Source organism: Typopeltis vanoorti, chromosome 17, assembly GCF_054136105.1.
Source record: "Typopeltis vanoorti isolate ZY-2024b chromosome 17, IOZ_Tvanoo_1.0, whole genome shotgun sequence".
Classification (NCBI taxonomy): Eukaryota; Metazoa; Arthropoda; class Arachnida; order Uropygi; family Thelyphonidae; genus Typopeltis; species Typopeltis vanoorti.
Genome location: NC_143565.1, coordinates 36482820 through 36509880, shown reverse-complemented (window position 1 = coordinate 36509880; position 27061 = coordinate 36482820). Strand labels below are relative to the sequence as shown.

The following is a 27061-nucleotide window of genomic DNA, read 5'->3' as shown; positions in this document are numbered from 1 at the left end:
GGAGGGGGGGGGGTGCATTTTAGAGAATTGCCACAAATTTTGAAAACAGGAGGCTTATAATATGGGGTGATAGAAGTTCCATTCTGAAACAAGTAAGATTTCAATCTTTTGAGACTAATTTAATTGAAAATATATCTATTTTTCATACATATTAAGGTATAAGAGCAGTGAATAAAATATTCAGTATTTTATGCCTGTGATTTGGAGACGGAAATTCACTGCGATGTTATTCAGTCTTCAAATAACAGGCCATCTTGCCTTTACATATCCCTTCATTCACCACTGGTTTTCTGAGTGATACACCATGAGAGATCATATTGTGTAGTCACCAGAAGCATTGTCTCCAAAAAATAAAGTGCAGTGGTTTTAGCCAGCTTTAAACTGGCATATGCTTCCAAAACTTTTATTTAGGTTAAACACCTGTATAACCTCTTCTACTATCTTTGCATTGAAGAAATCATGACATGAAATTCTTTAGAGGCAATGTGATTCACAACTGCAGTCTCACTGGTCATGTTGAGATTGTGGAATCCATAATGACTCTTGTAGCAGTTGAACCACCTGCAACTTGCAACAAATGGTGTCAGTTGCTTTTCATCTTTTGTTAATCTTTATATGTATATTTAATATGTATATTTAAGGATAGACCAGCCCACGCGGTTAGCCTAGTGGCTATGTGCTTCGTGACCATATGCCTGGGGAAGGAGTGTCCTAGGTTCGATTCCCATCGGTGACGTGAGGAGCTGAAGGATCTACCTCAGCCATAGCCAAGTTAGCCAGTCTTGGGCTTGGACAGCAGGGTTTTTTCCCCAGTTTATTCTGGGGTTTTTCATCCCGCAAAGCAGGCAAAACTGGCCTTGAGAACTCGGCACTACAGGCCATAGGATACACGGGGGCATAAGGCTGACCACCTTATCCTGTAAACAGAGTGAGGTCCGATGATCAATGGACCCTTGACACCACAAGATAGAAGAGGGTATAAGGAAGATGATGATGATGAAGGATAGACCAGTAACTTCATAGACCAGTAATGCAGTAGGGACACAATGGATACTGAGTGCTGTGGATTGAGGTAGAAAACAAGGCACGTATACAGAAGCTTCCATTACTTTGGATAGGAAACACCAAAATGAAATCATGCATTTGCAAAAATGTGGATAATGAAAGCACATGTATAACAAGAGTTACCTATATTTAGATCTCGTTGCAACAATGAAGATTTTTCTTTAATATTATTTTTATTAAGGATAGTTATATAATGATGTGTGTGTATAAAAATATAAAATGATATATCTTATTACAGAACGCTGAAGACAGAGGGCAAGAATCCGGTATTTACTGAACATGATTTTCGAATGTATAGGTTAGTTCAGTGCTTGTTGTTAGAATAATAATAGTGATGCCAAACAAACATGAAATGTTATTTTAATTCTGTATAGTAGTACTTCTAATACTGTGAGTGGATAGTGAAATAGAAAATAAAACAATCTTATTATCTGTTATTACAGTGCAATTAATATATGCGATGAATGTTTATCGAGCTTGAGCATATAATTTTCATTCATTTATATATTTATTAAATTGTTTGATTTTTGCTCTTAATAGGTGCGTGCGTGCGTGTGTGTGTGTGTGTGTGTGTGTGTGTGTGTGTGTGTGTGTGTGTGTGTGTGTGTGTGTGTGTGTGTGTGTGTGTGTGTGTGTGTGTGTGTAGGAGTTAGACAAATTATTACAACTCTATCTGACAACACTTCACAAACTTGTTCATTTGGCATACAGCAGACTAGTCATCACTATCACCTAGCATAAAAGTGCACAAATTCACGTGGAGAGAAAGAAGAAAAAATAAAAAGTCTTATTGATTATAATTATCATTGATAACGATATTTTCACATTGATTGAGACACAAAGTATATAGAGTATTTGAAATTGAAAGTGATCATTGCCGAGTTTTAAGTAGGGTAAAAGAGGCAGTTGTGGAAAAGAAGAAAGCATAATCAAAACTTAGAGGCAGTTGTGGAAAAGAAGAAAGCATAACCAAATCAAAAAGAATCATGCCCCATGTTGGGCATGATTCTTTTTGATTTGGTCACCTAGGTTTCTTCTTGATGGGGAGGAGGTGGAGAAGATCCAGAGGCGAGTGACCAAGATGATAGCAGGTCTATGGAATGAACCTTATGAGATTTGTGGGTTGCAGAAATTGATAGGATAGGCAGAAAAGGGGAGATATGATTGAGACATTCAAATTGCTGAAGGGTTTCTATGGGATTAATTCAGAGGATATTTTTGAGATCAGGACTGGTGGTGGGAGAACTAGGGGGACAGCTATGGAAGCTGTGCAAGAGTGTGGTTAGCAAGGGTGTTAGAGCTGGGTTCTTTACTTTTAGAGTGGTAAATGAGTGGAATAAGTTGCCAGAGTCTGTTGTGGGTGCTATGACAGTGAATGAGTTCAAGGCAAGGTATGATAGATACTGTGAGAATGTCGAATAGTTGCGTGGACATGATGTTTAGGGCCTCCCTGGAGTCGCCCATAATAATAATAAGGTTCTATAGAAAGAATGATATAGGATTTGTGGATTGTAGATCTGTTGTTTGTGCTTGATGGAAAGAAGGATTTGTATAATGCTGACAGACTGCATCTAAATGGTTTTGGTGTTAGGCATCTAGAGAGAGAGAGAGAGAGAGAGCTTTGTTCACTGAGCGTGTTGAAGAGCAAATTCAGGAAAACTTAATTAATTTGGGTAGGAGCACCTGAGTGTGTGTGTGTGTGAAGGGGCTCGTGTGGCAAGTGAGTGCTAGACGGTCCAAGTGCAGAATCTAGTTTCTCAAGCAGAAATTGAATAGGTAGTCAATTCAGGAAGTTAAGGTGATTGGGTTCTTAAAGGGATGCTGCATTTCCTACATACTAATGCCAAAGTATCAGGAACAAGAGAGTTTTTGGCATTGGCTAGTACAACCTTGCCAAAAGTTATAGGCATTAGGGAGACTTGGCTAACAGCAGATGATGTAGTTACAGGGATAGAATGTGAAGGGTTTAGTATTTTCAGAGAAGATAGGATGGTGGGGAGGGCTGCTGATGATAGCAGATGAATTGTAGCCAAAAAGAATAAGAGATAGGTGGGAGGGTGGCTGTTCATTTGAAGCAGTCTGGTGTGAGAAACAAGCCAGTAAGACAAAATATATAGTTGGTTGCTGCTATAGGCCTGGAGGTTTCAGAGATGAGTTGATTTGGAAGATATGCATTGGCAAATTAGTACAACAAGTGCAGGTCAAGAGATCATTATGGGTGACTTCAACTATGGTTGTATAGACTGGAAGAAAGAAATATCACATGGTGGAAAGGAAATGTAATTTATACACCTACTAAGAGATAATTGCTTGAGACAGCATTTGATGGAGGGGGACTCTGAGTGTGAGAGTGTTAGACCTGGTCAATTGGACCTTGACTTTGGGATTATAAAACATGAGGCATATTCTGTCAAGAAGGGGTATATGTGGAACTACAAGGCAGGTGATTCAAACTTAGGAGGAAGCTTGCATCTATGCCATGACATAAAACCCTACAAAGGAAAGGGATGTTAGTAGTGCATGGGAGATAGTTATGGGGTATCTAGAGGAAGCAGTATTAAATTGTATACCTAAGGTAAGGAGGGTTAACCAGGTAGGAGTTGGATGGATGAGTAATATCATTAAGCATGAACTACAGAAGAAGAAAATGCTGTGGAGGGTAAATAAGGATGAAGGTGACCAGCAACCTCATGAAGGTTAGCCAAAAAAGATGACCAGCATGATAAGGAAGTCAAATTCAGATTACGAGAAGAATCTAATCAAGCAGGCCAGAGGAAATCCCAAGGAATTCTTTTGGTATGCATCAAGTAAAAGGAAGAATAACCTTAATGAGTGCTGGTGGTGACAGAAGCAGATAAAATTGTTGAGTTACTGAGTGACCACTTTGCAAGGATATATCATCCAAATGGAGGAAAGAGTACTGTAAAAGGAATCAAAGATGATAAAGGTAACATGAAAACCTAAGATAAGGATATCCTAAGATATCTGGAGTAATTATTTTAAAAGATTGATAAAACAAAACAAGCAGTGAGAGAACAGTGGTAGAAAATTTATGAGGAATGCAAATGAATATATATCAATACTTGAGGTAGACGCTATCAAAAAATTTAAATGTGGAAAGTCAGCTGAAATAGATGGTATTCAACCAGAAATTCTCAAATATGGAGGTCTAAAAGTCTGCATAATTCAGAGGGCCTAATCAGATGATCAAATTCTAGATGATTAGAGTAGATCTGTCATAGCTTCTATCTATAAAAAAAAAAAAAAAAAAAAAAGGAATAAAGGTGAATTACAGGCAAAACAGTCTTGAGAACACATGCAATTTACAGACTAAAAATACTGTTAGTGGAGGTGATGGGTGGTAGATGGCATTGGTAGTAGTTGTGTGTAGCAGGAGAATTAATTAGTAATGAGTGATGGGGTGATGTTTGTAGCGGAGTGGAGTAGAGTGCCCTCCTGAGATGAGTCATTGGCCTCCTACAAGGTGTCACATAATAATAATTGCTGTAGTACAGATGAGATTTATGCAAGCATACTTGAAAAGAGATTGAGAAAACTTGTGAAAGAGAAACTTGGAGAAGAAGAAACTGGGTTCAGGCCAAATGGTGGTTTTCAAGATGTGATTTTCACTTTATGACAAATAGTTGAGAAATCATGTGAATATGACAAGGATCTGTACCTTAAGTTTTGTAGATCTGGAAAAGGCATACTACAAGGTGCCCAAAGAATAGATTTTCAAAACTGCAATTCTGTTTGAAAAATGTAACATTATGCAGAGCAATACATAGTCTATATTAAATATAGACTATGTATTGCTCTGCATAATGTAAGTTAACAGTCAGCAGTTAGAATTGAAGAAAATAAAGGAAGATGGTGCGATGTAAAATCGAGGTAAGACATGGATGCACATTATCTCCATCTTTATCTATCTGATATTAGAATTTGAGATATCCAACTTAGCTTTTAGCAACAAAAAGACCAAAACTATGAAAATAAGCAGGAACATAGAAAACTTCAGCTGCATTCTCAGTGCAGAATCTATAGGACAATTAAAATCTTTCAACTATTAAGGTGCAGTTTTTAGTGAAAATGAAAAATTAAATTTGGAAATAGCCATCTAAATAAGCAAAGCTAGTAGGGTGGAAAGCCATTTGAATAAATTTAGAGTTTATATTTAGTTTAGCCAAAACACCCAACTAGCAGTATACAAGATACTCTTCAAACCCATTTTTAATTACAGATCTGAGAGCAGGTTAGAAATAAAGCACTCAATATCAGTGCTTTAAGAAAAATGAGAGGAGTGAGTACGTCATCAATGGCAAAATCATATTAAAAATAAAGTTATTAGAAAATAACTTGACATTGCTAGCATTCAAGATTGTGTGAGCCGAGCTGATCTAGGATGTTAAAAAGTTTTTCACTTGGTTTTTTACTATAAATTAAAGATGCCAAGAAATTATATTCTCTGTTTCATCCTTCATCAAAGTGTAAGCAAACAAAGTTTGTCTGTGAAGTCACTTCACAACTGGGTTACTTGTGATTAGCCTCTATACACCTTGGTATCCCATAATGCAATGCACATATCCTTACTGACATGTATAATGCTATGCACTATGGCAAAGGCCACTATCCAGACTAGTTTCGACCTTCATTGAGGTCTCATCTGTGGGAGCCAAACCTAGAAGTAATACCAAGGTTGAAGAAATGCAGAACAGAAATCATATTTTCGTATACAAGTAGACAGAGGGTGTCACATCTTATTACTAAAATACTCTAGATTAGAGATAGATGTTGAAAGTTTTTTCAGTTGGTTATGCTATAAATTATAAATACCAAGAAATTATATTCTTGGTTTCATCTTTTATCCAAGTGCAAGCAAAAAAAGTTTGCATGTGAAGTCACTGGTATCACTTCTGGGTCTGTTTCACACACTGATTAGACCTCAGTAAAGATCGAAACTGGTCTGGGTAGTGGCCCTTCCCATAATGCATAGCATTATACATGTCTGTAAGAATAGGTGCATTGCATTATGGGATACTAAGCCAATTAATGTGAAGTCATTAGCATCTACATATAAGTAACCCAGTCATGAAGTGACTTCACATGCAAACTTTGTTTGCTTAGACTTGGATAAAGGATGAAACTGAGAATATAATTTCTTAGCATCTTTAATTTCTGATTTAAGGTGGTATAACCAATTAAACAGAATGAGTGAGAGAAGGTTAGCAGAACAGATGTGTGATGCCACGACGGCAAGAAAGAGGCCCAGTAGAAGGTTTAGGTGGATTGATTATCAGAAATCTTAGAAGCATGAGATATTAGATATGACAGTATTGGAGTGCTGACAAGTAATAGACTAATTTGGAGGAAAATTGTTGATAGGAGATTTAATAACATATACTTATAAAGTGCCATCATAGTGGCCTTGAACACCTCTAGGGGGTATGTAATCAGGAAATTAATGATGATATTCTTACTGGTCTTCCTATGACTTTTGTTTAGCTGTCTTACATTTTTCTCTGTATTCTTTTTGGGGAAGCTGCTGACTTTTTTGTTAATAGCTTTCAATATGATTTTTTTTTTCTATCCACACTGAATTAATCAGTGTTTTCTTCAATTTGCCACTCAGACGTCAAGGTTTGGTTCTTGTTTTTGAACTGTTCCATTTTTCTTGAATAATGTTTATAACGGTTTACCTCTAAAAGTTGCTCAACTTTCTTATATGTTGTTCTTTTCAGTGTGATATGAATTTTTATCCTGATTAAAACTAAGTGCTAATCACTTTCAAATCCTCTTGCATCCTGAACAAGCATGAAGATATCACTATCAACAATAGCATAGTCAATGAGGCTTTTTTTTCCTTGTCTTTTTTCCATGTGAACTTGTGCACATCTTTATGTTGGAACATGGTGTAAGTAATGACTATTCTGTATCCTGAGCAGAAATTTAGCAGGAACTTACCATTTTTATTACCATTGCCATTTTCTTCAAATTTTCCCAAAATGTTCCTGTATGCCTTGTGGGTGTCCTTTCTTACTCTGCTGTTTCCTTAGGATAACTTTCTTTTGGATCACAGGCACAAATAAATTTCATTGTCTATTTCCCCATCTTGAAGTTTACCCATATAACTCAGTTTGAAATTGCCTTTCTTATCAAGAAATTAATCTTCGTGTTTGGTGTTGAATATGTAGTGTCCTTTTCTGTTCAAACTACTACTTAGCTGTGCCAGCTGCTGATACCAAGATAAATCTCAGATTTTCTTAATCTTAGAATCCTGTTTGGATGTTTGAAATGTTGCACCAATAATGTTGCAGATGTTCTGTAAAAAATATCACATAAACATAATTTACTAATTTTTGGTTTTTATAATTACTATATTAATTTGTAAGAGTTTCCATTGCTCAGTTGGTCTAGACAAATCCTTTGGTTGGAAAAACCTGAATTCGAATCCTGACTATGATGCAAGAAACCTTTGGAAGTTTTTCCACTTGGCTATACATACTATAAATTAAAGATTCCAAGAAATTATATTATTGGTTTAATCCTTTATTCAAGTGTAAGCAAACAAAGTTTGCACTGTCCTGAAGTATTTTCAGGACAGGACACTACCCAGACCAGTTTCAATCTTTATTTCAGGTCTCATCAGTGGCAGATAGACTTAGAAGAGATATCAAGGTTGAAGTATTGCAGAAGTCATATATAGTGAAAAGGTGTAACTCCTTATTAAAATACTCTGGATTAGAGCTATTTGTTAAATGTTCATATATAAATGGACTAATTGTGAAGGTACTTCATGTACAAACTTTGTTTACACTTGGATAAAGGATTAAAGATGCCAAGGAATTATATTCTTGTTTAATTTATAATCAAGTGGGGAAAAAACAAAAACTTTCAACAACTAGCTCTAATCCAGAGTATTTTAATAATAAGGTGTTACTTCTTTTCACTACTTGTGTGTGGGAAATATGTGACTTCTGCATTACTTCAACCATAGTATCTCTTCTGGATCATCTATCTGCCACTGATGAGACCTCAGTAAAGGTTGAAAAATCAGTCTGGGTAGTGGCCCTTCCCATAATGCATAGGATTCTGCACACCCAAAAAGAATGTGTGCTTTTGTATTATGGGATAGTGAGGCAGTTAATGTGAAGTCATTAGTCTCTTTATACAAGTAGCCTAGTTGTGAAGATACTTCACATGCAAAGTTTGCTTGCACTTGGATAAAGGATTAAACAATAATATAATTTCTTAGCAATATTAATTTAATTCATAACCAGTTCTAAAAAGTTTGAGTGAGCATTTAGCAGGGGTGTACAGTCTAGGTAGTGACATTGCAATGCAGGATGTGACATTGACTGATGGGAGAATTGGGGTTGAAGAAATGAAGGTGCTTAAAATATTGCAAAACTGCAGTGTGAACACATCCATGGGATTAGATGGCATGTTGGCTCCTATTACGTGAATGTGCAAGTTACCAGCTTCTCAGACTGAGCTGCTTAATTTAAGCGTCAGTACTGAGACAGTTCCAGTGGAGTGGAAAGAAAGCAAAACAGTCCAATTTGCATAAAAGCTTCAGGCTCCAAGACAGAAGTAGCAAATTATAGGCCAGTCAACATCTCAAGAATGATAGTTAAGGTATTGGAGAAATTGGTGAAAGTCAGAATTCACAACTGAGTGGATAGGAATATGATGCTCTATAAGGGACAACATAGTTTTGTGAAGGGCAAGTCTTGCCTTACTTATTTTTTACTTTTTGTAATAGAGTGACAATGGAGTTTTGGATAAGGAAAATGACTACTCAGTGATGTTACTAGACTTTGCAAAGGCATTTGACAAGATTCCACATAGAACTATTTTGCATAAATTGGAGCAAATGTCAATAGATACGAATCTAGTGATATGGATTAGGGGTGGTTGATGGACATGGTTCATGGACAGTTCATTGCGGGGAAAATTCATCACATGAACTATTATTAATCGCAGAAAAAATTTGCAGAAAATGTTATTTGCTAGAAAATTAAAATGATATTGAATTGATATCGATATATGAAAAGCAAATGCAGTGCAAGATAAATTTCACAAAATATAGTTTATTTATGTATTATTTATTTAGATTTTAATTAGATTTTCATAATACTTTTATTCTTATACAGTGAAAGTAATATTTTATTGATTGGTGAGTTTCCTAATTTCTGTTTCATCTTAAAAAGGTGTAAATATTCTTTCTTAGATACTATATCGGTTCTGCTGATGGAATATTAATATTTACAAAACTGGAATAGGGTGGTTTAGGAAGAAAGGGTACCACATTTAAGAATATTTATTCTGCCAATCATTCACTATTTTTCTGCACACTTAGACACCCATCCAGATGTGATATACATACACATTTTATCTGAACTAACTCAGAAGATGAGGTGTTTCAGTTATTGAATATGCATGTAATTTGAAAATGACTCCACTATTCCTACATAGGAAAGATGTGTTGTATGCTGCTATCGTTTGCAGAGCTAGTTTAATATCATAGCTATGCTTTTGAGCTATTATATTATAGAAAATGATAATGAAATTATGTAAATGCTATCATTATGATGTAAATCAGCATAAGCAAAATTGCCAACTGCAGTTGTAATGCTAGTCTTTACCTTTTCTTCCAATGCTAGTATTCTCAGACAAAGAAATTCATCTTTCACCTAATAACAATTACAAACATCCATGCCTGTTGCGAGTTTTGAATCCACAGCTCATTGATGGGAGAGGGTATGCTATCTAGTTAGCTGTTAACAACATGATATTTTTAATTACAATTTATTTTTGAACGAGTTCTCAAGAGAAGTAATTAATTACGTATTTCACTTTGGGAGCATCCATCCATGTGTGTGTATATTATTATTATTTTTTTTTTCAGTAAAGAAGACTAAATTTAAAATTTCTTAGTGTCATAAAATGCTAATATTGATTGGAGGAAAAGGTAAAGACTAGTATTGAAGCCGCAGATGGCAATTTAGCATATGATGATTTACATCATTATGATAGCATTTACGTAATTTTGTTATAATTTTCTTTAATATAATTAACTCAGAATTGTACCTATGATTTTAAACTAGCTTTTTCAATGATAGCAGCATATAAGATGTCTTGACTATGCAGGAAAAGTGCAGTGATTTTCAAAATACATGTGTATTCGGTAACTGAAACACCTCACCTTCTGAATTTGTAGAACAGAAAAATAGTGAATGGTTAGAAGAATAAATATTCTATTCTATCTATTAATAGAATAGTTAATAGGAATATGTAAATAGTTAATTATAAATATTAGTTGGAAATAACTATTATCTCTAAATATTCTTAAATATGGTACCTTTCTCCCTAATCACCCTATCCCAGTTTTATAAAAATTAATATTCAATCTACAGAGCCTGTAGTATCTAAGTAAGAAAGAATATTAATAACTTTATACAGAATAAAAAATTTTAGAATGATGAATATAATTGAAATAATAAATAATACATAAAATTATTATTTTTTTGTTAAGAATTTTCCCATGATTAATTTTCTTACGTGATGAATTTTCCATGCTGTGAATTTTCTCCGTGATGAATTGTTGGCTATGAATTGTCCAGACACAGATGGACAGATATCAAAGAGTTGTTTATGGAGGACAGACTTTTTTTTTTTGAGTACCTGCAGGAAGGGAGAGAACAGGGGAGTCACCACTGGAAATTGTAAGAGCATGGTCCAGGAGAATCATAAAATACTAGTATTGGAGGAAAAGGTATAGACTACTATTGAAGCCACAGATGGCAATTTAGCTTATGATGGTTTACATCGTTATGATAGCATTTACGTAATTTTATTATAATTTTCTTTAATATAATTACTCAAAATTGTACCTATGATCTTAAACTAGCTTTTCCAAGGTTGAAGTAATGCAGGAGTTGCAAAGGTTGGTCGATTGGTAGAGCCTCTGCTACTAATGGCTCAGTTAAGTAAGTTTGAGTGCAGTTAGTAGTTGGAAGGGGACCAATCGTTCGATGCTGTTGGCACACACTCTCCCTCGATAAGTCTTTGGACTCTCTGGAGGTGTCTAATAATAATAATTTCCCATATATAAGTAGTCAAAAGGTATCACACCTTATTATGAAAATGGCAAGTGACCAGTGGTGTACCACAGGGATCAGTACTTGATTTAATTTGTATATCAGTGATATAGGAAATGATTCACGATGCTAAACTGGGAAGCACAATGGTAAATGAAGGGAATGCAGAGATCCTGAAGGAAGACTTAAATAGACTAGTAGTATATGGGCAAAGGTAAATGACTGTTTACAATCAAAACAGCACATCGGATTATGTGGTTGTTGAAGAGCACACAAAAAGGGACAGAAAAGTTATTTTTCCTCTATATAAGGATTTAATAAAGTCACATCTGGATTCGGTGGGGATGAAGAAGTGGTAGTGAAGATCCAGAGGCAAGTGACAAAGTTTTGTGGCAGGTCTGTAGAATGCTCCTTATGAGAATAGATCATCAGCCTGTTCTTCAAAAATTAGCTGATAGGCAAAAAAAAAGAGCAGACATGATAGAAGCATATAAGTTAAAGGAATGCTATACAATTAACACTGAAGACTTTTTTCAGTAACTGCAGAAGAACAAGGGGTCACCACTGGAAATTGTAAGAGCATGGTTAGCAAGAGTGTTAGAACTAGATTTTTTGCTTTGAGAGTGGTGAATGGGTTGCCTGAGGTGGTTCAGTGAATGAGTTTAAGGAGATGCATGATAGGTTTTGTGTGAATAATGGATCTCCCACGATGCATCTTCTGACTCCATGAACTATCTGTAATACTAATAATAATTACTGTTTTTTTTCTCTCTTAGGAGTGTGAAAAACAAAATTCATCAGATGATAGCACTTCGGTTTGGTGTTGATTCTAAGAAGCTCTATCTTACTCATCCAACTTTCTTTTCTGAGATGAATTCAAGACCGCCAAAGACTGTTCATGATGAATATTGGCATGTTCACACAGATAAGGTAGACAAAAATCATTTTATTTTATTTTTATTTTTACAGTACAGGAATATCAAAAATTCACTTCGAATTTCAGTTCCTTCTAAAATATGTAGAAAGTTCTATGCATGTTTAGAAAAATCTTTTAAATTTTCTGAATATGAAAACCGTTATAATTGGTTTCTCTCAATAGTTCCATTTTAACAGCTTCTCTTACGGTAATGTTTTTTTTTTTTTTGATGTTATGTTCAGATTTTCATAATTTCTAAAATAAAGAAGAAATCTTGGCATAATTAATAATATGAGAGTTTTAAATTTTTAAATAGTGACAAAACATTTTGAAACTTTAAAAGCCTAAAATATTTGTAATTGACCAACAGCAGTAGCAGTAATGTTTGACATAAGATACAATTTCTTTACATATTTAGCTTTTGATCTGATTTTCAAATTTAAATACTGAAAAGTAAAGCTATTTTATAATATGACTGCAGTGCAATTTTAATAAGTCAAGGAGGTTTTTCATTTTCCCTTATCAGGAAACATATCCATCATTTCACTATACATCTTTGCTGTATCTGGCAGATTATAACAAAGATTTTACTGGAGGACGCTTTTTTTTCACTGATAAACATGCAAATATATCAGTTGAGCCCAAAATGGGTAAGTCATTTTTTCTTTTCATAATTTTTTCATTGGATTTATCTAAAATTCTGAGTTTAATATGCATCATGTACAGAATACACATGATTCATGGATATGTTGTTAAATCTGCTGAAAGTTTGGTACCAAAATGACCGACATTTTTATTATTATTATTATTTTTTTAATTTTGAATTTCTTCATTATATTAACTTGTTGTTGTTGTTGGAAACATCAGTAGATATCAGTAAAAGTTTATTAAAAAAAATTGGTCTTACCTTAGAAAATCATCTGTGTCATTGATATGCATGTATAGTTGTACTCTTACTATAAGAAATGCTTATCACACACTCACTCACTCACTGTAAACAAATAAACGACCAGAAAAGTCCAGTGTTTCCATTATAAAAACTATTTCATGGGTCCCCAGTGAGCTTTTTTAGTTTATAAGAATGATGCCAAGAAGAATTTGGAGAGAAATGGCTTTTAAAATACCATATTTGCCGGCATATAAGACACACTTTTTTTCTTTGAAAATAGGTCTGAAAAACAGGATGCATCTTATACGCCGATACTCAGTTTTTTATTATTTTCATTTCTGGAAATTTTCTCTGTTCCGAGTTACGCAATTTCTTTATTGCTTCCTTGTGGTGTGTGAGAGAGCATTCCAGTTACATAGAGCATTGCTTCTCAAACTTCAGACATCTGCGTTCATGTGATTGGTGTGGTATTAACAAAAGATCGTGCTACTAAATGACAAAGACAAGCCAATAGTTGAGTTGAAATGCTAATTCTCTTCAACCGAATTCCTTATATAATATCTGAAACACATTCACTATATATTTCTTCGTTTTAACACGTTCACTCAAACAAAACCATATGTTGCACCGGCAACATGTGGTTTTGCTTGAGTCATACAGCATTTTCCGTGGGAGGGGGGGGACATGCGATTAATTAGTTAGTGCCGTTTTTATCCCAGTTGTTTCTAATTGCATTGTTTGTCGAGAAACATATTGCACAGCCTGCAGATGTCTCTATACCTTATTCAGTGATACAATAAGAACGTTTTACGATCTCGAACTTCACGGATACGTTGGATTTTATTCTATGCATTAATGAAGCATAGCCGAAAATTGCCACGGACCCCCCTGAAGATCTTTCACATACCCCCAGGGGCACGCATACCACGGGGCACGCGTACCACACTTTGAGAAACACTGACGTAGAGTTCAGTGGATGCACATGTGCTGTCATCGATGATCACAGCTGTGTCCTGTTTGTTTAAACTTTCCGATTGTTGTCGCAGTTGTGAATGGTGATAAATTTCTGCTGTTAAATTTTCTCTAAATTTCTTGGCAAATTTTGGCTGAAAAACGTCGGCATTGTTACAATATTGCATACAAGCTACGTGTGATTGCATATGCTAAAGAACATGGAAACAGGGCTGCAGAGAGGCATTTCGAACACCCCAACTGAGAAAATGATAAGAACTTGGTGGAATCAAGAAGAGGATTTAAAAAAAGCAACTCACAGTAAACGTAACCTACGAAGTGGAACTGCAAAATGCCCAGAACTTGAGGCAGAACTGAATACTTGGATTTTAGACCACAGAAAAGTGGGACTTTCAGTCTACAAAAACGATTATTCATCAAGCGAAAGCAATAACCACTAACAGAGGGATTGCCAACTTTACTGGATCAACATCATGGTGTTCAAGATTCATGAAGAGAAACCAGCTATGTATGCTAACTAAAACAAAAATATCACAAAAGATGCCAACTGAATATGAAGAAAAAATGACTGAATTTCATCGATTCCTCATTAACGCAAGGAAACAAGAAAATTTTGAACTTGCGCAAATAGGAAACATGGACAAGGTTCTGCCGACTTTTGATCTTTTGATGTCCCCTCAAACTGTAGATTCCAAGGGCACTAAAAGTGTTACTATTAAAACTTTGGGACACGAAAAAACTCACTACATGGTTGTTTTATCCTGTGTGATGGAACAAAATTGCTGCCATTATTGATTTTTAAAAGGAAGGAATACCCTTTTCTTTTTTAAAAGGAAGAAAAACTGCTTAAAGGAGTGTTTGTACATTTTCACGCAAAAGGCTGGATGGATGGAGGAGGAGTAAAGTTATGGATAAATAAAATTTGGTCTAGGTGCCCTGGTGGACTGTTGAAGAAGCCTGCCATGCTAGTATGGGATCAGTTTTGTTCTCGCAGAACAGACGATGTTACAAATAAACTCAAGGAATTGAAAACTCAGTTAGCTGTAATTCCAGGAGGTCTAACCAGTCAGCTTCAACCTTTAGATGTCTGTATTAATAAACCATTTAAGGGATTTGTGAAGGAGAAGTGGAACACTGGCTGCAGTCTTCCAATTTTGAGGTTATGCCATCAGGAAGAAGCCCAGCATTTCGCAAGTTTGTGAGTGGGTCAAAGCTTCATAGGATGCTGTGAAAACTAAGACAGTGGTTAAATCATTTAAGAAGTGTGGAATTAGTAATGCACTGGATGGTACAGAGGACAATTTGTTGTATGAGGACTCAGATTCTGATTCAGAAGAGGTTTGAAGTGTCTCTTCATTTAGCTCTGGAGGTGAATTTCTGGGTTTTGACGATTAAAAGGTGGGTACTCTTTCCTAGTTAGATTAGGTATTTGTTGAAACTAGATCTACTTATTACTTTATATTTGAAATACTGTAAATTCTTTATAATATTCAGTGATAAAGTTTTTTTCCTAAAAAATGTGTACAAAAAAGGGGGGTGCATCCTATATGCTGGCAAATATGGTATAAGCCTTTGGCTCTTCACATATCTAATAATGGTATATACTTTTTACGATCTGTGTTATAGTGATATTAATGTAAGTTAAAGATGTCAAGAAATTATATATTTGGTTTCATCCTTTATCCAAGTGTAAGCAAACAAAATTTGCATGTGAAGTAGCATCATGATTGGGCCACTTGTATATAGAGCCAAATGACTTCACATCAATTGCCTCTCTATCTCGTAATGCATTATGGGAAGGGCCACTACCCAGACTGTTTTGACCTTTATTGAGATCTCATCACTGGAAGTTAGATCCAGAAGATATACCAAGGTTGAAGTAATGCAGAAGTCATATATTTCCCATATAAAAGTAGTCAAAAGGTATCGCACCTTATTATTAAAATACTCTGGGTTAGAGCTAGTTGTTGAAAGTTTTTTTCACTTAGTTGCTATTGCATATATTATTATTATTATTATTATTATTATCTGAGACCTCCAGGGAGTCAAGGACTCATTGAGGGAGGCTGTAAATTACCCAACCCAGCTATCATACCTTCCCTTAAATTCATTTACACTAGATGCACTCACTCTCCCTAAGGACAAATTATTCCACTCACTCACTGCTCTCTGGGAGAAAAACCTAGCCCTTACCCCTTTCTTGACTGCAAATAAATTTAACTTCCATGGATGACCCCGTGTTCTCTCCCCACCTTCCATATAACGAAAAATTTCATCATTTGAAATGCTATAACACCCATTCAAAAGTTTATAGGCCTCTATCATATCACCCCTCTTTCTCCAGTTACCCTGTAACTGGAATCTGTAATCTACATACTCGCAATCTGTCCTCATAATCCGGATATAATCTTTGTAACTCTTCTTTGCACAGCTTCTTTATCCCCTTGAAACCTGGGAGACCAAATCTGTGCACAATAATCCAAGTGTGGTCTTATCAAAGCCTTATAAAGAGGCAAAATGACTTCCTTATCCTTACATGTCAAGGTTCTCTTCAGCATAGAAATTATCCTCTGAGTTGTATTTGCAACTATTGCTATGTGACCTTTGAACTTTAAATTCTTATTCACCAATACACCAAGATCCCTTGCCTCTTCAGTTTCTTGTAGCATAACCCCGTTTATATAATATGCCGCTGGATCTCTAATCACGCCAAAGTGCATAACTTTATACTTACTAACATTAAACTGACAGCCATTTTCGTTTGCCTAGATTTCCAGTCTATTGAAATCATTTTGTAATTGCTGAATATCAGTAACATCCCTGATTGCCCTGCCTATCTTCGCATCATCAGCAAACAATTGTTAATCTGATGATAGACCCTGCTTGAAGGTAACCAGTGATGTACCTTAAATCTGGCAGATTCACACCTACTGTATACCACTTTTTGATATCTGTCTGTCAACCATTCCCTGATCCAAGTCAATAGATTATGTTCCAATAACATATTCTCCAGTTTACGCAACAGCCTATCATGTGGTATCCTATCAAATGCCTTAGAAAAATCTAACATTATCAAAATCCAACATTGTTATAAAATATGAGCAAATTGCTAAAACATGACCTTCCTTTAGTAAACCCATGCTGTTCCCTGCAGAGTATAGAATGATTGTCTACCCGTTTCTGTATACGAGTTCTTACTAACTTCTCTAAAATCTTCACTACCATACCAGAAATACTAATAGGTTGGTAGCTAGACACACCAGTTTTTGCACCACCCTTGTGCAATTGAACTATATTACATTCCTTCCATTTCTTTGGTATCATTCCTGAGCTGAGATTCAAGTTATACAAATGTGTGAAAGGTCTAGCCAATTCAGCTGAACATCTGTCCCTATTGACAAATTCTTATCCAAGTTATGCAAGAGCTCTTCAACCTCATTTTCATGAACCTGTAACTCTTCATCCAACATAGCAGTAGCACCATGCTACCCACACCTGGTTGATATATCTTAGCAAAGTGAGCACTCATTAACTGAACAATCTCCTTAGCTTCCGACACTCGTGTACCATCTGCATTCAATAAAGTTATTCTTCCACATTCATTCTTTCTTTTGCTTGTGGCATAACGATAAAATTCTTTTGGATTGCCTTTAGCTTGCATGGCCAATTTCTTTTCATTCTCACAATACTCGTTACTTTTCTGGCCTGAGTTTTATATATTTCATAACTCCTCTCACTCTCATTCTCACGATACTCTTTCCATATCATCTTCTTCTTGTGGATTTCTAGCTTAATAAGGCTGCACATCCATTTCACACCCAACCTTCGAACACTACCGCCTCATTCAAGCACTTTTTCAAAGATTCCCATGCATTGCTGACATTTTTTCCATTCAGTAACTGATACCATGGGACCAAAGATAATATTCTTCTAAGTTGATCATCATTTCCAGCTTTGTAATTCAGCATGTAGCCTGATTTAATCGGAGTTTCAATACAAGTAGATACTTCCTAAGAAACAACAGCATCAACACTGTCACCAATTGGTTGTAAAATAGCTATATTCTTGACAGAGATCCCTTCTGACGCTATGAGCAAATCCATCACTCTTTGACCTCGAGTTCCTTCTTTCACATGCTGAGAAAGTTATCCTGCAACAATTCAATAAATTCCTGTTCTTTCTGATCATGAGATTTCTCTTCTACCCAATCAATGTTTGGAAAATTAAAGTCACCCATAATGATCATTTGCTTGGTACCCATAAGGATAAATTGGTGATGCATTTCTTCATCGCCTACAACTGAGCTGCCAGGTCTGTAGCAACACCCCACCATATATTTCATTCTGTTAACCTCCACTTCACACCAAATAGACTCAAACTCATCGTTACATGGAACATTACGATCATTGTTTTCTTATATTTCTACCCTAACTGGACTTAAGTCATCTGATATCATTAGTGGCACTCCTCCTCCTCTCCTATTTCTTCTGTAATTCCTAAAAATAGTATATCTGTTACACTCGATCCCACTTACCATATCTGATGCTGATAGCCAGGTTTCACTAATGCCAACAATCTTGGGCTACATCATATTCAATAAAGCAACAAACTCAATCCCTTTGTTTCTAATGCTCCTGGCATTTGTGTATAGACATAATAAATTACGACCTAGCCTATTCTTATAATTAGATATGCAATGTATTTGGTCTTGTTCTAAAATTTTCTCTTTTCCCTCCCCAGACATACTTAAAAGGTCCGAACCAAAAGCATTTTTCACTCCTACGTGACATACATAACCATGTTCAAAGGCATTTATATCTTTATCACGTTTGTATGTCATAGCTAAACTTTCACACACATTTTTCCCATTCCTGCCTTGATGTTCTAGTTTCCCTGACTCTCTGCATTGTCTCAAAGCAAGAAGTAATTTCTCCAGGCTTCTGATGCCAAATGAATTCAAGTGCAGGCCATCATTCTTATACAAATCTTTTCTGCCATCAAATAAACCCCACACGTCTGAAAACTCACATCCATATCTTCTACATAGCCTGTGCGTGAAATCATTTGCTATCATCGCCCTCCTTCTTAACTCAGTACTATCATATCTAGGTAGTAATCCTACAATTTTTACTCTTTCACATTTCTTTCTCGCTTCTTCCAACAGATCTTTCATATCTTCTCTCATACTATGTTTGTCACCACTTAAATTATTAATTCCTACCAACACTACCATTTCTTTTACATTTCTTTTTTGGTTTTCAATTACGTTTGTCATAATTTTAATTTTCGCTCCCAGGAAACTAGAAGTGGTCACTCCCTCGGCAAGTGCAAATTTTAAAATTGAGTCACCATACAATATCACCTCTTTTTTCTTAGATATTAACTGACTTACCTTGTTGTTATTAATATTTTGATTACCAAGTTCAGTATTTTCCTGCCTGTTGTTGTTCTCATCCTTTTTCTTATCCTGTCGAAGTTTAAACAAATGTTTTTCCACGTTTTCCAATTCCCTGGTGGATTTCCTAATAATTTCTTTTTATTACTATTATTACTATTATTACGGGCAACTCCAGGGAGTCATTAGACTCATCGAGGGAGGCCCCAAATCATATTCATCACAACTATTTGACATTCATACAGTATCTATCATACCTCGCCTTAAACTCATTCACTGTCACAGCATCCACCACAGACTCAGGGAGCGCATTCCACTCATTCACTACTCTAAAAGTAAAGAACCCAGCTCTAACACCTTTACTAACCACACTTTTTCCCAGTTTCCATGGATGTCCCCTAGTCTTCCCACAACCAGCCCTGTTCTCAAAAATATCTTCTGAATTAATTTTATAGAAACCCTTCAGTAATTTGAATGTCTCAATCATATCTCCCCTCCTCCGCCTATCAACCAATTTTTGCAACCCACAAATCCTCAACCTGTTCTCATACGGTTCATTCCACAGACCTGCTATCATCTTGGTCACTCGCCTCTGGATCCTCTCCACCTCCTCCCCATCAAGAAGAAACCTAGGTGACCAAATCTGAGCACAGTAGTCTAGATGGGGTCTTATCAAGGCTCGATAGAGAGGAACAATAACCTGCTTGTCTCTGCTTGTCAACGTATTCTTCAGCAACCAATGATTTGATGTGCTGTTTTGGTCACTTTTGCAATGTGTCCCCTAAATTTCAATTCCTTATCTACCAACACTCCTAAATCTCGTGCCTCATCAATTTCCTGGAGCAGGGTTCCACCAATGCAGTAAACTGCCGCCAATCTTTTCACCCCAAAATGCATAACCTTACATTTTGCCACATTAAACTGACATCCATTCTCCTTAGCCCAGACCTCCAATCTATCCAAATCATCCTGCAAAATTTTGACGTCATCTGCATTCACTATTGCCCTACCCAACTTCGCATCATCCGCAAACAAATGAACTGTTCCTCTCAGACCATTTCCTATATCATTTATGAACAAATTAAACAGCAGTGGTCCAAGAACAGATCCTTGTGGCACACCACTAGTCACAGGCCGTCTTGTGGACTCTACTCCCGAGTAAACCACTCTCTGATATCTCTCCGTCAACCACCCTCCTATCCATCTCACCAACCCTATGTCCATTCCCATATGCTGCAATTTACTGATTAGAATTCCATGTGGAATCCTGTCAAAGGCCTTGGCAAGGTCCAGTAGAATCACCGTAAACCCATTACCCTTATCCAGTTCAGCCGTCACTGTGTTATAATACGTGAGCAAGTTACTGAGGCATGACCTACTCTTCACAAAACCATGCTGTCCCCGATACAGTATCCCATTTTCTTCTATCCAATCTTGTATTTTCCTCTTGACTATTTTCTCTAAGACCTTGACAATGATTCCTGATATGCTAATCGGTCAGTAATTTACAACAGCAGTCTTGGAACCACCTTTATGCAGTGGAACTATTTTCCCCTCTTTCCACCCGCTCGGGACTAACCCAGACCCGAGACTCAAATTAAACAAAATGGTCAAGGGTACTGACAATTCTTTAGCTGCTTCTCGTACAACACGAGCTGGTATACCATCCAATCCCACAGATGTATTGACATTGAGGTTATGCAATAGACTACTCACCTCCACTTCATTAACCACAATTCCCGTATAATCTACTGGTTTATTCGTTTCTGCAATGTCACCACCTGGATGATATACTTTTGCAAAGTGCTCACTCAGTAACTCAACTATCTCAACTGATTCAGTTACCTCCCTACCATCGGCATTCTTTAAAATCAATCTGCCATGTACATTTTTCCTTTTACTTGCTACATATCTAAAAAACTATTTAGGATTCTCTTTAGCCTGCATGGCCAATGTTCTTTCGTAATCCTTTTTTGCTTTTCTTACCACACTCGTCACCCTTCTGGCCTGCACTTTATACCGTTCATGTGCCTGCCGGTCACCCTTCTCCTTAAATTCCCTCCATAGTTGTTTCTTTTTTTGCAACTCAAGCTTAATGGTGTTATTCATCCATTTAACCCCTACTTGATTTATTATTCGGACTCTAGGTATACAGTCAGCCATTGCTTCATGCAAGCACTTCTTAACTACCTCCCATGCACTATCAACTTCTAGTCCTTGCAGTTGTACATGCCATGGCACTGAACCAATCAAACTCCTAAGCTTGTCATACTTTCCAGCCCGATAATTCCACATGTACCCTGTCTTAATTGAAAATTCTACACCTTTAGCCACCTCCCAAGTTAAGACCCTATGATCACTCTCACCGATTGGTGGCAATGTGGTCATATTTGTTATAGCCAAATCCTCAGATGTAATTACTAGGTCAAGCACTCTCTGACCCCTAGTATTTTCCATTACATGCTGTCGCAGATAGTTATCCCTTAATAACCGCATAAAATCCAGTTCCTTCCTCCCGTGTGTCCTCTCCTCACTCCAATCAATGCGACCATAGTTGAAATCTCCCATAATAATTACCCTCCTTCCACCCATTTCTTCTATTTGCTTGTGCATACTGTCACCACCATCTTTTCCATCACCTGGTCTATAGCAGCACCCAATTGTATATTTAGTTCTGCTAGCCACAATCTCACACCAAATGGCCTCAAATGTGCTCTTTTCTCTATCCTGCAATTCAACTACTATTCTCCTTGGCTGGAGCTCATCAGCTATCATCAACAATACTCCTCCCCCCATTTTATTCTCTCTGTCATTCCTGAACACACTATACCCATCACATTCAATTCCACTAGTTATATCATCTATAGTCAGCCATGTTTCACTAATTCCTATAACCTGTGGTCTGGAAGTGCCAACCATGGCCAAAAACTCTTCCTTCTTGTTCCTAATACTCCTAGTATTAGTGTACATGAATTTAAGACCCCCATTCGCCCCAACCCTACCTTGATGCCTTATATTAACTATCCCACTCAGATTTGTTGTCCTTATTTGCTCTGGCATATTATATTCATTCTTACATTCAACTGCCTCCATAAGGACTATCTCCACTCCCCCCCCCCCCTATCAAATCTAGTTTCCCTGAATTTGCACATCCACTACATTCAGCAACACTTTCTCAAGTCTTCTTACACCGTAACCATTCAAATGCAAGCCATCCATCTTATATAGATCCTTTCGCCCATCAAACTCACTCCACACATCCACAAATTCCACACCACTCGTCATACATAACCCATGCATAAAGTCATTTGCAATTATAGCCCTCCTTTTAAACATTTCACTGTCATACTGTGGCAAAAGACTAATCATTCTAACTCTCTCACTCTTTTCTTTTGCTACCTCAAACAATTCATTCAGGTCTTCTATCATTTCCATTTTATCTCCTTTCAAATCATTCGTACCTGCCACAACAATCATTTCTTTCACCCTTTCCTTTTGCTCTCTAATAGATGCAGTTACATCCTTTATGGTCGCACCAGGTTGGTACGATTTTGTCAAATCCTCTACTAACACACCTCGTACTAACGAGTCTCCATACAGCACTCTATCCTTCATTTTGTTCATGTTCACATTCATACGTCTATTTTTCCTGTCATACCTTTTATTATTGGTTGGTTCATTCAGTCTACTTTTGTTCATGCACTGTAGCTGCTGTTTTGCTCTTTCTATCGCACTATTCAACAACGCGATCTCACTCAATGCATCTATCTCATCTTTTTTGTTCTCTGAGAAACCATTTATACTATCATTCACACTTTCTACATTCACACTCTCACAATTTTCATGTACAACCTTGCCGTTTCTTGTCATATCCCTATTTCCTTCATTCTGAAGGTTGACAAAAATATCACACTCACGATCCGAAATACACTTCAATTCTGCATTCTCCCTACATTTTCTACACACATTCAATCCTTTATTATCATCTAACCACACTCCGACCGCACTCCGCAAAGCGTACATTTCACAGCTAGTACACTGACTCATTTCTTTTATGCTACCGTTCTTTGATAACGATGGCGAACCTTCATTACTGGCCGCCATTTTCCTACGCACAGGTGCCATGTTTATCTGTAACGTGTTTTGTCAAATTATACGTTATAACACACCAAAATAGATGCACTAAAATACGCAAGGCCAACAAAACAAAACTACACAATATTAAGTAATTTGTATCGATAACTGAAAATGATACTTATCTTATCTGGAGCTTGCACGAACACTACACATTACGAATTCATCTAGCGGCGACTTCCCGACATAGATTATGTTATAAAACACTTTAGTACACTAACCACGCTAATAAAGCTCCAATAATATACCAAAATTAAACACTTAAGTCCATTAAATTGAATCCAAAACACCAATAAATCAACAAAAAACACCTTTTAACCGAGCTGTTTCTAATGTACGTGTATCCTCAGATAAATTATTATCACCACTACAGCAGTGGTTTGTTCAGGACAAACGCTCTCCTCAGTAACAACTTTAGCTTTAGTCACTGCCTTGTTACGATGAGTTTTTGGTGCCATTTTTAAGAGTAGTAAAAACTAATAAATTTTCTGAAATTATATTATAAAACACTTTAGTACAATAACTACACTAATAAAACTACAATAATATACTAAAATACACAATTAAATATAAGAAAACACTTAATAAATCAATAAAAATCACAAATCTTTCAGGAACTCTCTGACAGTATGTCTTTTCACCTGCTAGCCTTGACACCGATAATATGTATATGTTTTATTAGCCTGTTACTTGTCGCTTATATTTTACTTAATTTTCTTGTCAGTTTAACAAAGAATTCTTACAGCAGAGACATGCACTATAGCAAACACTGAATGCTGAACTATAATAAATATTGGAAAAAATTTCTTATAAAATGAATAGTATCTTAAGCTCCTTATTGCAAACAGTGAAAGTTTGAGACGTTCACTGTATTAATTGAATTTTATTTATATTTATTTTTAAATCAAATGAAATTTAATTGAAATTTTCATTTAATTTAAGTTACTGTATAGAAGCTAGCTACTAGTGCACTGTGCAATACACTTCTTGGCTACTGAAAACTATAACTCAGAATAATAAAATTTTGTTAAAACTAGAAACTCAAATATTTTATGGTTCCTTATCATAAATGATTTCAGTAGATGCAGAAGCACCTACTTTTTGTTAGTTAGATAATCTGCAAGAACTTGGTTGGGGCATATATTTGTACAAGTGAATTAGTTAAAACTTTTACAGGATTTTGAGTTGCAATAAAAGAAGCTGCACACCAAATTTATTAATAATATCTTGGCTCTCTTTTTGTTTCAGGAAAGCATAACTTCAGTTGAACACCAGGATGCAGTAAGGGGAAAGCTGTATCCAAAATTTAGGGATTTGAGCTGTTATTTAACATAAAATCAGCAAGAGTTTTCCAAGATTTGTATGGCATGACAACCAAATTTATAGTGCTTTAAGTTATGATAAGAGTAAGCCTTATACCAAATTTGTAGATTGGGCCTCTTTTGCCTATACATAGGCAAAAGAGGCATGTCTGCCAACAGGCTGCAGGTTCAAATCCCACTGTGGACATGGATGCGTGTGAATATCGTTAGGTGGGATATGGATTTCATTGCCTGGTGTGAGCCCCCTGTTCCTACTTGTTGGAGGGGCTTGAAGAAGTTCCATGTTTGGTATCTAGAGCAGGGTTTCAGACCTGCTAAAAAAATAAATAAAAATGCAAAAAAAAAAAAAAAAAAAAAAAAAATCCTTACCCACAGTATGAATGTACCATAGGCTAACAAATCAACCTTGTATGGGTAGAAGCCAAATCTGCAAATGTTTAGTCAGGATTCCCAGGTCTAGGGAAATAAATGAATAATAACAGGAAACTGTATACTAGTTTGTTAATTGTAGCTATTTTTATCTTGTTTCTAAACAAGATAATTAGGGGAAAAAAAAGCTGAACTTTTTTCCAGGTTACAGTAAACAGAAACTGTATGCCAAATTTGGTGATTATATAGTTGATATTTTGTTTAGATAAAATTGCATGCTGCAGACTAGGCCCACGGATGTAAGGAAATACTATGTTTTGAAATTACAATAAGAAAAAGCTATATATCAAATATGGTAAGTCATAGCTGTATTTGCTTAGATGGAATCTGCAAGAGTTTAGTTTGTGCTCCATCTGTAGGGGAAGTGAGAGGAAGAAATAAAATTTAAACTGCATTTAAGTTATAAGTGGAAGCTGTATACCAAATCTGTTAATCCTTGTTCATTTTGTGTAGATAAAATTAGCAAAACTTTAGTTGGATTGTTGGGGATAGGAGGAGAAGGGAGAGAAAACGGTAAGAGTGAGTGAAGCTTGGTCTCAAATTTTGTGATCATAGCTGGAAATTATACTTGGCAAGAAATTATATTTTTGTTTAATCCTTTACCCAGGTTTAATAAGCAAGCAGAGTTTGTGCACAAAGTATCTTCATGATTGGGCTACTTATATATAGGAGCTGTTGACTTCACATAAATTGCCTCAGTATCTCATCATGCATAGTACACTCCCCTTTTGGACGTGTGCATTGTTATGCATTATGGAAACGGTTACTATCTAGACTGGGTTTGATCTTTATGGAAATGAAAAAAAAAATGAAGATGTGCTCATCACATGCCTAGAATAGTATAGGAATGCAAGAGAGCCTGATAGTATTAGAGAAAGAAAAGATGGATGGACAGAAAGGAGGGGAAAAAAGCCTTGTCTCCTTTATATCATCATGTTGCTGCCATCTTTTTCTTTTTTTCATCAGTCTTATGCAGTTGGCTGAGTGCTTAGCATAACTGTTCTCCAATTAATTGGCTGCAGGCTCAAATTCCACAGTGGACATGGATGTTTGTGTGCTCCACTTATTGAAACCCAAAGTAGCTTGAAAAGTTCCATGTTTGATCTCAAGATCAGGTTTTTTTTGACTATGCAAAAATTAATTTAAAATACAAAACAGAAATCCTTAATTCTCCCACTGGTGTACTATAAACTTACAACCCTTCATCAGTGGGAGTTACTTAAAAAAATGTTGAACAAACAAAAGTCAAGTTGGAACCAAAATCCAGAGAAAGCTGATTACATAGTTGGCTAGCCTTTTCCAAGTTAACCACCTTGAGTTGGCCTGTCTGGGATTGCTCTCCAATCATCCCTGCAGTTGACTATAAGACTAGTGTGATAAATCTTCCATAATAAGCACAGACAGAATTTTATCTCCTAGAAAGCTTTTTTCTAAATATAAGAACTGTCGAACTGAACAGTACAATTTCCATAATATAACATTATGAAGCATTTGTGTGTCATATTGCTGGTTTTTCAACTTTTCACAAACGTAGGGCAAGAAGGCAGCTGGAGAATGCAAGTTTCCAGTCTGTGACAATGTCACAGATTAGATCTCTAAAGTTAAAGTACCTCCATTTGATAGGATAGCATATACTGAAAGGATCATATGCAGTTCTCCAAGCAAGATTTCTCCTGTTAGAGTAAATATCCTTGGAACTCTAACAGGAGTTCATCATCATCAAATTCCTGATATATACCCTCAAAGGGGTGTACAGGATATGATAGTGCTACATGAAAAATTTACATCATTACTAACTTTATATCTACAATTTTCCTCCAAATCAGTTTGTTACTTGTC

At 36.1% G+C, this 27061-nt stretch overlaps 1 protein-coding gene across 1 annotated transcript in view; it reads left to right on the top strand.

Moving 5' to 3' along the window:
* Positions 1-27061, top strand: part of LOC150097295 (2-oxoglutarate and iron-dependent oxygenase domain-containing protein 3-like) — an 85475-nt gene that overhangs the window by 49655 nt on the left and 8759 nt on the right. Inside the window, exons 5-7 of the mRNA XM_090407347.1 lie at positions 1304-1363; positions 11942-12095; positions 12608-12731. Of these exons, the coding sequence (XP_090263473.1) occupies positions 1304-1363; positions 11942-12095; positions 12608-12731 (338 nt within the window). The remainder of the gene's footprint in view (positions 1-1303; positions 1364-11941; positions 12096-12607; positions 12732-27061) is intronic.